Source organism: Dipteris shenzhenensis, chromosome 8 (genome assembly GCF_047967505.1).
Source record: "Dipteris shenzhenensis isolate YYH24624 ecotype China chromosome 8, Dip_SZ_1.0, whole genome shotgun sequence".
In the NCBI taxonomy this organism is placed as follows: Eukaryota; Viridiplantae; Streptophyta; class Polypodiopsida; order Gleicheniales; family Dipteridaceae; genus Dipteris; species Dipteris shenzhenensis.
The window spans coordinates 4,541,722-4,559,219 of NC_141603.1; the positions used below are offsets into that span (position 1 = coordinate 4,541,722).

At 43.3% G+C, this 17,498-nt stretch overlaps 1 protein-coding gene across 4 annotated transcripts in view; it reads right to left on the reverse strand.

Annotated features, from left to right (window-relative positions):
* Positions 1–17,498, reverse strand: part of EMB3012 (embryo defective 3012) — a 221,058-nt gene that overhangs the window by 159,744 nt on the left and 43,816 nt on the right. For all 4 annotated transcript variants that reach the window (XM_087377933.1, XM_087377932.1, XM_087377929.1 and 1 more), the window contains exons 5-10: positions 14,249–14,601; positions 13,972–14,157; positions 13,539–13,674; positions 12,775–12,923; positions 11,279–11,390; positions 10,479–11,104 (exon numbers count right to left, since the gene is read on the reverse strand). In XM_087377933.1, the coding sequence (XP_087234059.1) occupies positions 10,479–11,104; positions 11,279–11,390; positions 12,775–12,923; positions 13,539–13,674; positions 13,972–14,157; positions 14,249–14,601 (1,562 nt within the window). The remainder of the gene's footprint in view (positions 1–10,478; positions 11,105–11,278; positions 11,391–12,774; positions 12,924–13,538; positions 13,675–13,971; positions 14,158–14,248; positions 14,602–17,498) is intronic.

The following is a 17,498-nucleotide window of genomic DNA, read 5'->3' on the forward strand; positions in this document are numbered from 1 at the left end:
GTCAAGGAAAAAGAACATGAAGTGGATCCTCCATATCAAGAAAAATGTCAGTTCTTAGATGCTTTTAAAGATTGTTTTTCAGATTCATTGCCAGGAGAGCTACCACCTGAGCTACCATAGGATCATGTTATCGAGCTCTCCAAGAAGTGAGCCCCAAATCGTCCACCATATTAGGTAAGTGCAGCCCAAACCGAGGAGATCATGGCACAAGTACACGGCTTACTGTCCAAAGGGCTCATTTGACCTAGTTCTTCTCTTTTTGCTCACTTGTCTTATTGGTTCAAAAGAAGGAGAGGTCTTATCAGATGTGTGTGGACTATAGAGCCCTTAATAAGATGACTGTCAAAAATAGGTTCCCGATCCCACGCACGATGATGTGTTAGGTCCGAATAAAGAGAGGCAGTATTTTCAGCCAGGTAGACTTGAAGAAAGAAAGAAAGAAAGTCTATTAAAGTCCACAGGGAGACCAAGAGGTCTATGGGACAACATAAAAACCATCTAGTACATCAGCTTAGGTGCACAGGGAAGCTCCCACGGAGTGCAAAGGCAGCTCCATTTTATTTAAAGTACCTACTTGATAACCTAGATAAAACATACACATATATAGCTGGCCATACATCAGTTTAAGACTAAGAGTCTTTTGGTTTTGATTTCAACTCTTTAATAAGTGCTACTCCTTCACATTATACTACCCATTTCCCATCTTTCCTGGCAGCCTTGACCTTTGCTAATTCCGTTGCCTTATTCTTGAGTTGAGCTTGTGTAATCTCCTCGGCTATCGATACTTTGATACCCTTCAACTTATAAGATTGTCGGAGGAGCTTGATCTGCAAATCTTTTGATTTTAATGTAAGGATGGCCATTCGAATAGAGGGTGGTCTGGAGTTGTCATCTTCCTCCTCATCACTATCTGTCCATTCAATCTTGGACAAGGCCGCTTTGACCTTTGCAAATGTTTCACTAAATGTGTCCTCTTTGTACCAGTCTTCTAGGAGTCCCCCTATTCTAATCTTCAGCGTGTTGTCCCGTCTAGCTTCATGTTCTTTAATCTCTCCTTGAATATCAATCTTTCTTGCTTTTGTACCCACTTCCACACTCACTTCCTTCTTAATTGTTTAAACTTCGGTATGCACTATATCCTTGACTATGGGGTGGAGACCAACAAGGGGGAGAAGCCTTACAAGCCTTTAGAGCTTCGTCTATATCTGATTGTTGTCCAAGCTCCTCAAGGACCCGAATTCTAGCTTTCACCTCTTCCAGTAATATCTTCAACTCCCTCACTTCTTGCTGTAAGAAATAAATATGTTCTTGTTGCCCGAGAATGGGTCAGTCAAAACCACCTCGGTAATATGTCTGTGCATACAGAGAGGGTGTCCTGGCAACTAAAGAGTAGTGGGGTCTCCTACTGCTAGTGGGAATAGTCGGTTTTTGGGGTAGAGGTAGAGGGGGGGATCTAGATGAGAGCATAGGCCGGTCCATCTTCGCCATGTCCTGTAGCAAATCTTGGCTGAAGCTAACCCCCGGGCTGGGCTGGGAGTTCAAACCCAGCTCAGGGTTAGGGGATCGAGAAAGGAACTGCTGTAAGCTAGATCTAACACGAGCAGCAGGAGCTCTATGGGAGAGGTACGGAGAGCTAGATATGATGCGTTCCTGCTATACGGGAGCTGTTCAGGACAATTTAGAGAAGGGTTACAAACTAAACTGTTACTGGAAGAGTAAGAAAAGCTGTACGGAGGGGTACGACAAGCTATACGGAGGGGTACGGGAAGAGTTACGGCGAGCTGTACGGAGGGGTACGGAGGAAGAGTCAAGAGTGATTCCCACAAAATCAGGATTCATCCTTAGGACATTCATAAGACGGCTTTTCGAACAACTTTTGGGTTATTCGAGTTCTTGATTATTTGGATTGACTAATGGTCCATCTACCTTCAATAGGATGATGGACCACATTTTTCGACCTCATAGACACTTTACGTGTATTCTCTTTGACGACATTCTTGGCTTTTCAAAGTCAGAAGAGGAGCACAAAAGACATGTAGCCACTGTGTTTCAAGAACTCAGAGACAACAAGCCTTTTATCAATGGGAAGAAAAGCAAATTCTTTCTAGATGAAATCCATTACCTTGGACACATCATCTCCAAAGATGGAATAAGGATACATCCCGCAAAGATCAAAGCCATCCAAGAATGGCCCGAGCCTAAAACGGTGCATTAAGTTAAGTACACAATTTTTTAGGACTTTGCTCCTACTATAGAAGGTTTATAACACAATTTGCTGATATTGCAGCCCAGTTACATGACCTGACAAAAAAGTTTGCGACCTTTAGATAGAGAGAGCAACAAAAGACAGCTTTCAACACTCTCAAGAGAAGCTAACCACGGAGCCTATTCTTATTGTTCCCGAATTATATCAGCCCTTTGATGTGGACTACGATGGTCATTACGTGATGGCGAGGTAGATATGAGGATATATGAGAAAGAGATGTTAGATGTAATTCATGCTCTTACTATCTAGAAACACAATTTTTTAGGGGCTAATTTTACAGTCAAGATTATTCATTAAAGTCTCAGGTATTTCCTGACCCAAACGCTTTCAGAGAAGCATATGAAATTGGCAAACTTTCTGTCCATATTCCATTTTCGGATTCTTCATACCCTAGAAGGACACAATAGAGTGGCCGATGCTCTTTCTAGGAGGCCTCAAGCGAATAATGTCACCATAGCTCTTTTCTGTAAAAAACTAATGTCACCATAGCCCATTATAGTAACCTTGAAGAGATGAAAGAGCACTATTTGCAAGACCCAAACTTTGGAAAAATCATGGAGAATATTCAGCAAGGCCAATCCTCTAGCTTGTATCAAGGATGGGTATCTCATGAAGGATACTCATCTATGTGTGACCCATAACATGCGGATGAAAGCAATGGAGGAATCTCATGCACCACCCTATGCAGGTCATCAAGGTAGCTCCACCACAACCCAAGCTATTGAAAGGTACTTCTTTTCGCCAAGTATGCAAAAGGACATCCGTAAGTTCGTGACGGAAAGTCTTACTTGCCAAAAAGTAAAGTAGGACAGACACAAGACCCCAAGGTTGTTAATGCCACTTCCAATGCCTCAAGCTCCATGGAAAAGCATCGCCATGGATTTCATCTTTAATCTACTTAGGTCCCAGAATGGAAATGACGGGATTTGGACTATAACTGACAAGTTTAGCAAGCAAGCTCACTTCATTCCTATCAAGCAGAACATTAAGGCAGACCACATGGCAAAGTAAATTATGGCACAGATTTTGAAGCACCGTGGTCTACCCAAGTCAATAGTAAGTGATCGAGACCCCCGGATAACCAGCTTGTTTTGGAGAGCTTTATTTGATAACTTGGGGACGAAGTTAGATTTTTCTTCTTCTTTTCACCCCCACATAGATGGTCAAAGTGAGCTTGCGAATTCCAAGATGCCAAATCTTTTAAAGTGCTATGTGCCTGTGCAAAAAGCTGAGTGGGAAAATGCGTCTTCCTTTACTAGAGTTTGCATATAACAACAACACTCACAGTTCCAATAGGAAAAGCCCCTTTTGAAGTGATCTATGGAAAGGCGATTTGCCACAAATTCTTAGGATAAAGGATGACATTTTGCAAGGCACTTGATGCCAAGTGGGTGGATGAGGAGTTCTTCTCTGAGTACCCCCAAGATGAGGTTCTCTGAGTACCGCCTAGTTCTACAGTTATACCAAGAAGCTTTCAATTGAGGTCAACTATTTAAAAGCCGAGGGGATGTCACAAGTTTATAACTTCTCCCAAGAAATAAATTGAAATATTTAAAGTTGACTTTGATTAACTAGAAAAAGTTTTATTAGTCCAAGAACTAGAATGCATGTTAGCAATATTGGCCTATAAAGGGCCTTGGTGTGGTCCTAACCCCCTCATGGTACCTTGGTAGTATGAAAAATTAAAAGGGGGACAAGAAGGCCCTTGATGCGCAATGGACACGTGTACAAGACTATCCCATAAGCATGGGATTCAACTATGGTACTTGGTATATAATGAAGAAGTTATCCCTCTCTCATATCATAGCCGGCCCTTTTGGTGGATGTGAGAGAGGCATGCATGGCTATGGGGCGGGGATTGGGACCCCGCACCCGACACTTCCTTAGGCTGCAATGTGGTAGCCAACAATGCATCATGCATTTGGCTAGCCTCTAATGGGTTAAAGTGTTGGGTACCGTTTGTGTAACATGCAGGACTTTGGAAAGAGCTGAATTCCCCCACTTTTTAAGGGAAAAAGCACAAGACAAATGGTGCCCCAATTAATGAAGGGCCCACTTGAGCTAGAAGCATTAAAGGCGCCCCACTCTATGGAGAAAAGCGCTTGCTTTTAGAGAAATCCCAAGATTCAAGAGAAAGCTCAACTTTTTAGAGAAAAGCGACTATTCTAGGCAAGAAAAGCAGACCCAGCTTTTAGAAAACAAGCACATGCTTTCTAGTTGGCTAGCCTACTCTATAAGATAAGAGCCTTTAGGTTCCCAGTTGTATAGAGAATTGTACCCAGACTCTGCTCCCACGTGAGCAGCTTTGTACAAAGACATCTCTATTGCAATGAAGACCTTCCGGCAGTGCAGACCTTATTTCTGGGCCCTAGTGCTCTCTCTCTCTCTCTCTCTCTCTCTCTCTCTCTCTCTATATATATAATTGGAGCTGCTTTATGCACTCCCTAGGAGCTACCCTCCCTAAGCTGGTGTACTACTTGGCTAGACTTCTTGGTCTCCTATGGACTTTAATAGACTCTCTCTCTCTCTCTCTCTCTCTCTCACACACACACACCCCCCATCCGTCGTCGTTGCAACCTCTCGTCTGTCGTTGTTGTCGTCGTCGTTTCGCCCGCCCCCCATTTGTCATAGCCCTAGTCCTAGCCGCCGCAAACAAACAGAGCGCCGCCACCATTCAGCAAGGAAGCCCCGTTCCACAGCATCACCGTAGCCCTAATCGTCGCCAATAGAAGCAACTCTCCGACAAACCCTAGTCACCCGGGTACCCGAATAGCAACCGTCAAAGTAGCTCGAGGGGAAGGGGGGTCAGTCTGCACCTCTCAGACCTTGAGCTGGGCTGATTCCCCCAGCCTAGCTTTAGGGGTTAGAGTATTGCAGGGGGGAGACATTCTACAACCGAGCCACCATGGAGAAGACCTCGACCCCGACCTCGTCCCCTGCAACAAGGAAACTCTCCTTTGCTGCCATCACTGGCTCTGCCCTGACTCCCTCTCCTTATGATCTGAACAATCAAAGGCAACGAAGAAAACCTACAAGAACAAGTCTATTATCTACAACAAGAACTCAGAGAGGCTAAGGCTCAACTCCCCTCTCTAGAGATGAAAGTTTTCAATATGGAAAACAAAGGAACATAGGAAATCATACAAGAAGTATTACACGTACAAAGTGAAGCAGCGCTTGAACCAAAGCTGGTAACCAAAATGCAGGACTTAATTACCACTCAGGTCAAATCAGTAAAACAGGAAATTACAGCAAAAATGGACAACAAAATCAACACATGGGATGTTTATGAAGAAGTACAAGAACATGAGAAAAGAGCCAATAACAGCCGGATTCTACATATAGGAGGATTACCCATGGGCTGGCATGATGGGAGCATGGCAAAAAAGCTGGAACATGTCACAGAAGCAATCCTCCAGATTGAATGGGACTCAACAGATATGGTTGGTGTCCTCCAACAAGGGACACCAACCCAATTAGTTCTGAAGGACAAGCTAGCAAGAAGTAAAATTCTCAAGCAAACCAACACGCTAAGAGGCACCAACATATGGATAACAGAGGAGCTCACCCCGACTCAGCTCAAGATGCAAGCCACAGAATTAACTAAAGTAAAGGAAGCTCGCAAGGGTAAATGGGCTGTTTACAGAGATGGGAAAGCACTTATTAGAGACTTCAAATCCAAACCCAAAGACACTCTTTCTTAAACTGATGTAATGAAGGCCATTCTTATCATAGTACTAGAATCTGGATGTGTGCTATAATAACCTCGAGCTGTCACTCCTCAACCCTCTAGTATATCCAGATGTTGTAAGTCATCTTTTTTTGGTGTGTGCTTTGTCCCATAGACCCGTGAGGTCTCCTAAGGCCGTTAATATATCTTTCTTTCTTTCTTTCTCCCTATTGCGATTCAACTACAGCTTCATCGTTGAGTTTCTAGCGTGCTGTCCAGAAGTTTCCAGCCTCCAGGCAAGGTCTACCCTCATCTGCGATTTGCTCCAAAGTGCTGCGATTCATCCTTCTTGCTGCAATTTAAGTTGCCAGCCCATTCCAAGCTTGTTTTCCAAGGTGCGAACTGACTCTAGCAACCGTGTTTGGTTCTGAGAGATGAGCTTGTGGAGTGGTTAAGGTATATGAAAAAGTCCATGATCGTCCTCTAACTGGGATCTGAAGGTCCCTCCCGTGCTTCCTCTATGCTAGTATGAGAATGATTTTAAGTATGATATGAGATTGTTATTGATTTGCTAAAGTGATCATCTTGTTTGGCCCAGCCTCTAGGGCTTGGTGGCCAGGCTATATAGGGCCCTGACCCTGGTCAAGTTTGGCCGCCTGGGAGGTTGGGTCTACCTACCAGCCAAGTCAGTTGACCGACCCTACGGCCTGTCCCTGGGACTGCCCATGTGGCAGGCTATTTATAGCCTTGCCCTCCCCTTTGTTCAGCATCTCTTGTGAAGCATTCTACTCCTCTGCTGGAGTTCCCATTGCCTCTTTTTGTGCAAATTCTCTCTCTCTCACTCGCATGCTTCAGCACTGCACTCCGCTCAGACATGGTATCAGATTTCTAGGTCAGCTAGGGACCAAGGGAGGGCAGGGCAGAGTTTCAGCGCACTGCTTGAGGGCTTTTCAGCAGAGATCTTGAGGGATCTGGGGCACTATTTTGTGATTGCAGGCCTGCTTGTTAGGCGATCTGCTGCCACCCATAGAGGCAGCTCATAGGGGCTGTTTGTTCTGGTTCCACACAGAAGCGGGGCTGTTTGCGCACAATATATAGGCGTGTTTTTGGGCAGTCTGCCCACTCCAAGGACAGCCAGCAGCTCCACTGTAGAGGGCCATGGTAGGATCAAGATGAGGGGGCGGCACGGGGATTGTCACCCATCCTTACCTGCATTGCGCATGGATGAAACCATCGCCCGTGTCTTGACAAGATCAAATAGATCCAAGAGAGATGTTGTTTTGTTGCCAAGATCAATAATAGAAGTACCAAGTCTAGAATAGCTCCATGGGACCCCCGTGTATGAGCAAGGAGGACAAGCTCGACGGCACCAATTATGCTCGCTTGAGGCTCAACATGAAAATTTGGTTTGTCTATAAGGGATTGTGGCAGCTTGTCTAGGGTTATGAATGGCGGCTTGAGCGTCCAAAGAGCTCAATCATCTAGATGCTGACCGGGAGGATGAGTTCCAAGAGGAGCTCAAGGATTTCGAGGATCGGGATTCGAAGGCCCATTCAGCTTTGGCCAAGACCATCACCAAGGAAGTTTCTCCGACACTTCAAAGACTGGAGAGTGCATCCGAGGTTTGGTCTACTCGAGGACCTCTATGCCCGGGAGTCCGCAATGTGGGCTATCACCTTGCATGGACAGATGTACGGTCTCAAATTCCCTAAAGGAAGTTCTATGCAACCATTTCTGATGCAAGTCAAGATTCTCCATGATCAATTATTGCCTATGGCTGCTGCTTTGACTTCGAGTCAATTGGCGTCACTCATCCTTACAAAGCTCCCTCCACATTATGACATAGTTGCCTATGCATTCAGAAGCCAAGTCACAACACGTCAATTAGACTTTGATGATCTGAGTTCCCTTGTCCCAGAGGAGTCTGTTCTTTTATCTCCTTAGGATTACTTATGGTGCCACTCCAGGTGCTACTTCTGGAGGTGAAGCCCTTGCAAAGGTGCACAAGAAGAAACAAAGCAAGTGTTACAAATGCAATAAACGAGGGCATCTGGCTAGAGATTGCAAGTCCAAGAAGAAATGACCGGGACTCAGAGTTGGATTCCTCTTCTCAATCTAGAGATTCCAAGGTAGTTATGGCCATCACTACCCCAGCGTTCTAGCACTAGTTTCGGTTCCACCCACGGGACATAGCCAACGAGGGCTAGTGGGAGGGTGTGTGGGCTGCTTCTGGCCCTAATCCGTCGAAATCCTGGCAAGCAAGGTGATAGTGTGGAGCTATGGACCAGATGAGTTTGAGGTTCACTGCTTGATGGCACAGAGACTACAAACCTGGTGTGTGCCGATGTTTGAAGTCCGGAGTTCCATTCGTGATGAGTTCACTAGAGGATACAAGTCATGGTGGGTACCACAAATCATTATACCCGACTTGGACTTCAATGCGACTAGCTTAGAAAATCACATTGAGGAAGGTTCCTTCTCTATTCGAGGTGGTATTTTGGTTCGAGGGTCCAAGTTATTTGGTGACATCACCAAGACGAATCTGGTGCTGGAAGGTCCATGGTTGCATCTTCTGAGTGAGCGCTTTTTTGTGGGTGCGCCCGCCCTTATTCAGGTGAGATAGGCTATATTTGGGAGGCCTTTTCAAGGCTATTGGGGGGCACTATTTGGCCCATCCTCTAGGGCTGGGTGGCCAAGCTATAGAGGGCCTTGACCCTGGTCAGATTTAGCCAACTGGAAGGTCGGGTCAACAGACCAGCCTGGTCGGTTGACTAACCCTAGGGTCGGCCACCTGGCTGCCCCTAGGTCAGCCCATGTGGCAGGCTATTATAGCCTTGCCCTCCCCTTTGTTTAGCATCTCTTGTGGAGCATTCTACTACTCTACTAGTGTATTCCTCTGCTTTATATAAAGTTTCCATTGCCTCTATTTGCTTTATATATAGGGGGCACTCCTAGAGACTAGGATTAGTCTCTAAGAGTGCACTCCTAGAGGAATTCTCTTGCATGCAAAAGGCTAACAATTGATGGGTGCCATGGTTATGTGCATTGTATTAATTGTTGCAGACGAATGGTCTATTACCCCGGCCTTGAGGGGAGTTGTGCTACCTTCTAGGAGGCGCCCAGCTTTCTATGAGATTGGGGTTCAGCAAGCTCTAGAGCGTGGCTTTATTTCGAAGGTTGCTAGTCTTAGTTGGAAATTTCGGGGAATTACCAAAAAGGGGTCAGAGCTTCGGTTCTTTGGATGTAATCTCCGGCCTGCATGCCATGGAGCTCAGACTGGAGCTTGTACTCTGTTGCAATTGCAAGGACTAATAATTCTTCAATTTGGGGGGGCAGGGGGGGGCAGGGGGTGTTTCCAGTCTAACGCAGCATTCTTCTCCTTTTTCTCTCTGTTCCCTCTTCCCTCTTCCACGCTGGCATCCAATCCCCCTCAGCTGTCTTACAGTTTCTCACTAGGCTTCACATTTATCTCTTGGCCCAATAACATACCAAACGGGTCTCTCTATCCTCCATCAATAAAGCAGAATATAAAGGAACCAATGGAATAAGGCATTCCCAATTAGTGTGACAGCCACAGAAATACTTGCCATTGCAAAGATTCACATTTTTCCTTTCACATAAGTGGTATTTAGAATCATTATCCTTATATGGGAATGCATGGTGGATAACGATGCGTGGTCTATATATATGGAGGGGCTATATACACCTCCCTGGAGGAAAGTGTGGCAAGCGTGTTCACCAAAGCTTTTTGCAAGTTTAAAGTCTGAAATGTTTTCAAACAGACGTCAGTATGAACTCTTGCCAATTGAAGAGGCAGGTAGGAAAGTGGTCTTTGTTTGTACTTCCATATTCTGTTATAACTTGATCCCTAATGTAATGTGTGCAAGGTTACATTCTGGATCCAGGCTACATATTGTTAAGACGTCTGCATGAGTACATCACCCTTCCTTTAGGTCGAAGATCATATGGATTTAAAATTAAAGGGTTATGTCGGCTACTCACCACAGGAAATGGCCTTTGCAGGGCTAGTTATAAATAATGAGACTAGTTAAGCTCCGGTTTCCCATATGCCCTACCCAATGCTGTGATTACATTGTGTCACATAATCACTCTTGTAGAGTTTCTTATAAAACCCTGGTCTCTAGTCTTTCAACTAAAACCCTGGTCCCTAGTCCCTTTGTATTCCACTTGTTGTACAAACATACGTATACGCATAGTAAAATGCACAAAATTATAGCCAATTCAGAAAGGGATACTACTTAGTAAGCAAACCAACAGATGTAATATGTACCTATGTATTAAGCTGCAAAATCTATTTGTTGACACTTGTTGATTCATGTATAGCAGCACTCATAATACAGTCAATTTCTGTTTGCACATTTCATCCTCTCATCACAATGTTTTGTTAATCAACTTACATCACTGAAAATGTCTTATCGGAGAAGCATTGACTTGTTTTCTTTTCATGTATTTAAGGTCTCCTTTCATTGACATGAACAGTGCCTACTTTTCTTTCTTTAAGCTTGGGCCTGAAACACTTACATAGTTACCAAGGGAAGCACATGTGATCTCGAAGAATCTTCTTCCACTGCTGACAAGGAAAGATATAACAATATGTTCAGCTCCTTTTCCCTCTCCACTTGGTATGATATCATACCGTTCAATAAATTCCACTCCTTGTCCCCAACGTTCAGGTCCGCCTTGCAGCATAGCCTTCATGCTGCTTCCCGGCACAAGTAGCAATACACTAAGTTGGCATAGACTACTTCCATAACCAACCATCGAGGGTTCCACCTGGCGTATACAACAATCATATCCACCAAAAGACTTCCCATCTCCAGCCTGCACTATCATCAATGGTGCATATGCAGCTATTGTCCAGGAAGCCATTAAATCTTTCCTAGAAGCAGCCAGACTGGGAGGTCCGAAAGCATCATCAAAGCTCAGAGAAGCAGTTACAGTTGCTCTGCCAGGGCGGGCAGCCACAAAGTATGTCCATGAACAAGGAGAAGGCACAACAGCCCAAGATGGAATAACAAAATGCTGAGAACCACTCTCAAAGGAACCTGGAGTTTTTGATTCATTCATCTGTACAAACGAGGCCTCTCCACCAAAGATCCTCCAGTGGATAAGAGAAGAAAAGGACTGGCATTTTGAGTAATGAAATCCTGCAAAACATAAAAAATCCATGCAGAAGTCGGCAATGTATAAGCTTATGATGCAATCAGCACAGGTGGAAGTGTAAAACGTGATTTAAAAATCAGGTGGTTGGCAAAATGACTAGCAAGTTGTGACAAAGCCAAATGTTTTACAGTACCCATGACCAAAATATAAAGGTCTACCTTCTGCATTTTTCAAGGTGATAGCAGCAGGAAGGTGAGACCCTACTTCTGCTTCCACTGGCAATTCCTCAACCTTAGAAAGAGATGATGGACTTGATACTTCAACCACCACCTGTAAAACCATTAAAGATTCTTAGAATCCCGCGCCTTGAGCTTGAAGGCTTTGCCTTATTCTATAAATCTTTAAAAATTTGCCTACAAATCCAGAGCTTTTGTGTGCCTCCATTAGGTTTTCATGTGAATGCTTGCGATAAGCTTTAATCTCCGGTTAACTTGACACTTGCTTCTTACATAAACGTCATATACCTAGATGAATCCAGGAACATTCCCAAACTCATCCTCTAAAAACACAACATAGTGCAGTTTCAATCTCATGATAGTCACTCACAAGGTTGGAAACCATAAACTCCATCATGCATAGCAGGGACTAGCTACTATGACATCCCCACTGACGTCATCAGCGCCCAACAGTGGGTGTAGACCATAGTATAAAAATATGCTCTCACACATACAAATCCACACACCCACACATACTTGAGCATCCATTTATACAAAGTCTTCGTACTGAGTTTCTGTCGGCACTCCGGAGGTGAAGGGCAGACTCAGCCATGATGAAGGCTAGCACTAAAGGAGAAGGCTAATCAAAAGGTAGTCCAAAATCTCTTCATTCAAGCTACAACTACTTGTGAAGTCTAAACTTCTTACATAAACGTCACACTATTTATACGCCTTAACCTGATAGAATGGGCTTCCTTTGTGCTTGGACAATTTCAGTTTACCGATGCACCTTATAGGTACGTGCAAAATCCCATATAAAAATTAGACAGAAGATTCAACAATTGCCAAACTGCACCAAGTTTTGCATTCCCCTAATCAGTTTACAGCGTTGAAATTGTCTGACCTCAGCAAGGAACTAATCAAAGCAACTATGGACGGAGCTTCCTGAAAACTGTCTGCAGCTTAGGATGTCCATTAACCAGGAGTTTTCTTTACTTCTGGATTGGTCAGTTTGCTTTTTTGGTTCCCACTAAAGCCAAAGCCTGGCTTGCAGAACATTCCTAGTGTTACAGCCACTTAATCTGTAAACCCAAAGGCTGTCTGAATGTGGTCCTAGCAACAAACAAAGATAAAATACAACCACACAAACCTCTATTGATTGCAGATAGACGCATCAGACTGCAAAATAATGCCAGAAAAGTAGTTCAAGGCAGGATTTCTATTTGCATCCTTCACTTTTAGATGAATTCAGGAACATGCCCAAACTCACAACACTATATTAAAGCAATGACTTAATATGCTCTGGATTTGGAATCTAATTTGCAAGTCTGTCATATGAATGAAGAGGCTAAATTTATTTATTGAATCTGCAATTGCATGCATCAGGGATGTACTACTTTTAAACCAACAATGAGCACCTACACACAATCATACACACTCAACATGAGTAGATAGGCCATGACTGTGAAGCACAGAACGCACTATAGAACCCAATCCACCTCATCATTGTTCATCGGATTTGTCAAAGCCAATGCTCGAATCACCGCTTGGCCCAAACCCTTGGCATGGACTAATCCAAGAGAGCTGACAGTAGCAACCCCAAGATCTGAGGACGCCCACAGATAGTCAGAAGGTTTATTGCCGCAACCTGTATTTGACAGATCCAAGTAGCGTTCATAAGTAACTGTCAGAGCAGCTGCCACATCTTGTAGAAGGCTTGGAAAAACAGATGAGGTCAACAGGAATCTGGTAATATAGTCCTATTATTTCAGTTGCTTAGATCAGTGGCAATGGTCTGTAAGAAGAAAATGTCAAAATTAGTAGCCCTAGAGCTGAGAGAACCCACAAACTCCAAAGCAAACAAAGTAATCTGTTGTTAATCCAATATCATGAAGGAGACAGCAACAAAGTAGCTGATTTGAATCCTGACACTTCCTGATGGTCAAACCTATCATTATGGACCATCTCATCTCTTGTTTATTCAAAATGTACTATTTCTAACAAATAAAAGCCACATATTGGCATAGGACAGTACGGGAGGTGGAAATGCAAATGTACATGGACAGCAATCTGACTTTCAGAGATCAGCATCTGTTACTTATCCTCAAGCATTCGTGCTTCCAATCCATATAGCAAACTTTTTATGTCAGGACTCAGCAACAAAACAAACAAAAAATTTCAAGGTAATGAAAGATATTTACACCAAAGTTACAAAGCAAAAAAATGCATACTCCACGCCAGAATTTTAGTTTGGGCGAAGTACCTCCAGATGCTTTGAGCTGGTAGTCTTGGACAGCTTTAGGATTCCAGGGAAGATAGAAAACATTACCCTCTTCATCATTTTCAAATAAAATAAGTACAGGACTACATGCTATCACTTCCTGCTCCACAATCAGAACCTGCAGTCCAGAATGTCAAGATTAACATCTTGCATAATTGGTAGTCCCAACAAAAAAAACCTATTTGAATTCTTCTTATTCAATGTGCTCTATAACTTAGGGAGCTCAACCCATTTGACCTAGTACATCACATAACAAGTTCAATGATCATGACGATTAGCTGCAGTGTATGTCTACACATGGATACTTAATTTAAAACTTGATAGCTAGCTAGGTATACTGCAGTTCCAGATCTGCATCATGAATGAATGTTTGTTACTATACTTGAGCCTATCTTGCACAGTTTTAGAACAATACCTCATTCAGGTTTTCTTCTGTGAGTGACCTTCTATACTTCAGAGAGGCAGCTAACCTTCCAATGCCTTCAGATACAACCTTTATAAGAGTTCCATTCTGCCAGCCTTGCTCCTGCCTAACATCTTCCGGAATAGATATGGCCTTCCAGTATGGCCATTCTCCAAAAAGCAATTTCAGATCATTGTCCTGGTAATTTATACAAGGGGACAACATTAATTAACTCAAGAATTTACAATTAACCTTATTTGTGTAATGAAGGTTCAAGTCTTAGGCAAACCTTGGACAAATACAGCGGACTGGAACCCGATTCAAGCGAAAAGGCCATCACCTGTACGACATAATCCCAGCCTACCACAAGATACCAAGGAGCATCTGATGATGGAGTGGAAGTTTCCCATTTAAGCTGACCTGTACCCTTAAGATACAAAGGTGTTAAGTACAAGAGCAAACTTGAGGGTATCACAACATAGAGTGAGGATATCTGTTGATGGCCTGTCACCCTGATGTCTTCCACTATAACATTTGTGCTTCCAATGCATCGTGCAGAAACAGTACCCATGAATTGATCAACCTCAGCTACTGAAGCATTTGTAACTGACCAGCGATGGTAGGGGGACGGAAGCTGTATAACTGCATACATTAAAACATTAAAACCTTGACTTGATATGTCAAAAGATTTGCACTGGTTAAGAAACAAGAATGAAAGTGCACCATTGCAAAGAGTAGCGCTTCAAACACAAGAGGCTTCGCCAGCATAGGACTTCACAGAAGTGAAGGTGGGAAAATATATAGCTATATGAACCAAGGAATTCCCAGTTTTTATTTTGATTTCTTTAAAGAAATGCCCACATTCATCATGTAAAAACAAAATGGGTAGTAGAGTTTTTAATATCACAATAGTCACCCACAAGGTTGAAAACCTAACACACTTTTTTTTGGTGAAAATACGCACTTTTTTTGTTGGGTAAAGCTGGAAAACACACGCTTAATTTTTTTGTGAAAACTATATTGCCTTATATTACAAAAATCAGTCCCAAAAAACGGGATTCTAACCTACAACATATTAGAAGACGTCAATATAAGACAAGTAAGCACGATAATCTCAAGCCGGCAGACAATCAAAACACAATTGCCGTAAGGAGGCCCGAAAAAAAGAGTACTTGGCAAGAGACGGCTCACCAAAGACCTATGGTTTCTATCCTTCCATAGAGTCCATAGTGCACAATAACCAACCCAAGTGAAGAAGAGATCATATCCTTGCCTGATAGGATGTATATCAAACAACCAAAAACACTTGTCAAAACAAGCAGATGCTTGTAGACATTGTTGCATAAACAAAAAATATCACAAGAGTCTGGGTAATGCCAAAAAAAATGAGGCATAGTCTCCCATGGGGACAAACATTCTCAACAAAGAACGGGCGCAATACAACTACCTGCCAAAATCTATCCAAAGGGAGAACCCCAAGAAGAATTATCCATAAGAAAATCTATTGTCAAAGAGGAAGTTTGAAAGCCCAAATATAAATCCACCGTCCTCCACCATCTGGTAGTGCAAGTCAAAGACCAAATATGATTTGCATGAGCCAAAATCCAAGGAGGAGGATGCAAAACTTTATACAAGCTTGCCACTATAACATCAGCCAGCAACAACGAACGACAAGCAAGATTATCCAAAATAAAAGCACAATCTTTAAAATGGCCCCTGATCTCAAGTCAAGGCACAAGCTGAAGATCATGCATCATCCGTTGTAGGCCATCTCCTGGTGGTTCTAGTGATGCCCTATAGGCCATGGTATGTGCCTTGTAGGCATAAATAGAGGCACTTGTAGTGTTAGTGCGTTTTAGGCCACATAGGACACTTAGTCCTATGAGACACCTAGGACACTTAGTCCTAGGTCTAGGTACAAGTACCTTGTACTCTCTATTTTTCATTATCCTAGTTTTGACGTGATGACAGACTCTATCGACTCTTTGTACCTTGCTCTCTCTCTCTTTTGCATATCGATCCTACAGTGGTATCAGAGCCCGGATTTGCACCAGCCTCCTTTTTCGTAAAGTTTCGTACGACTGTACGGACGTCCCTTGTACCTACGCCGTACAACCGTACGGCTCCGTACTTCTCCCTACTACGTACCCACAACGTACAGCCATCGTACTCACTCAATGTACCTGCATCGCTGTACACTGTACCTGCAGAGTACATGGTCCGTACAAGTATCTACAAAGTATCTGTTACGTACGTTGTACCCGTGACGTAGCTCGTCCCTAATCCGTACTTGCATCGTACTTGTTCCGTACTTCCTTCATTGTACAACCGTACAAGTCGTACCTGCATCGTCGTACATCGTACATTGGATATCGTACTGTCGTACAACCGTACACCGTACAATCCGTACATTGTACTTCGGATCTATTCCGTACATCCGTACAATTGTACTTGTTTCGAGAGTTCCGTACAAGTTTGGCACGTGCGAAATTTGCACAACACTCTCAAAATTTGGGGCTTTTGAGGGCTTTTGCTATAATTATCTCCCTTCTACTGTTTCAAATCTTCTCAAGCCATTTCAACAGTCTGGAAAGTCTACATTTTGAGATCTATACTTTGGGACAGGTGCATTTTTGCAGTCAATTTGTGGACAACAAGTCCTAATTTTTGGCAGTTGCAAAACTTGAGGCTACTTTTCGGGATTTGGTCTACAATTTCTATTTTGATTGCACTACATTGAGTCACTTTTGCAGGACATTGAGTCAGATTCTCATACATTGGGTCACATTTGCAAAGATCTCAGCAAAATTTTGGGCTTTTCTGTATTTGCCCTCTTTTTGGCCTATTTGCCCTCAATAAATTTGGGGCTTTTGCCAGATTTGCTATTTTTGCAGTGAACATTGCCTGCCACAGTCACATTTGGGTCAGATCTACATTTGCCCTTTGATTTGGGTTGGAAATTTTGCAGATATTTGCTGTCATTTTCGGACAGCCAGCTTTTTGCAGTGATAACCTTGAGGCTTTTGGGTTTTGAGGTCTGTTTCAGGGTATCACATTTGCTATGGCTCGAAACAATCAAGATCTATTTGGTGTTCTTCATGAAGATGATAAGTTGGATGGCATTTCTGTCTTCACGGGGCATTATTCGCTCATGCACTACTCCTTACACTCCTCAGCAGAATCCTGTTTCTGAAAGAAAAAACAGGTCCACAATGGAGATGGCCAGATGCATGCTTGAGGCCAAGTCTTTGCCCAATAAATTTTGGCTTGATGCAGTGATGTGTGCCAACTATGTGCTGAATAGATCATCTACACGGGCATTGAAGAATATTACACCTTATGAAGCATGGAAAGGCAGGAAGCCTTCACTTTCACACATGAGAGTTTTTGGGTCTCTTGCATATGTTCATGTACCATCTCAGCTGAGACATAAGCTTGATGACAAGGCAATCAAATGCATATTTATTGGTTACAGCCAAGAGAGCAGAGGGTATCGGTTATATCAACCAAATACTGGGAAGATTATTGTCAGTAGAGAT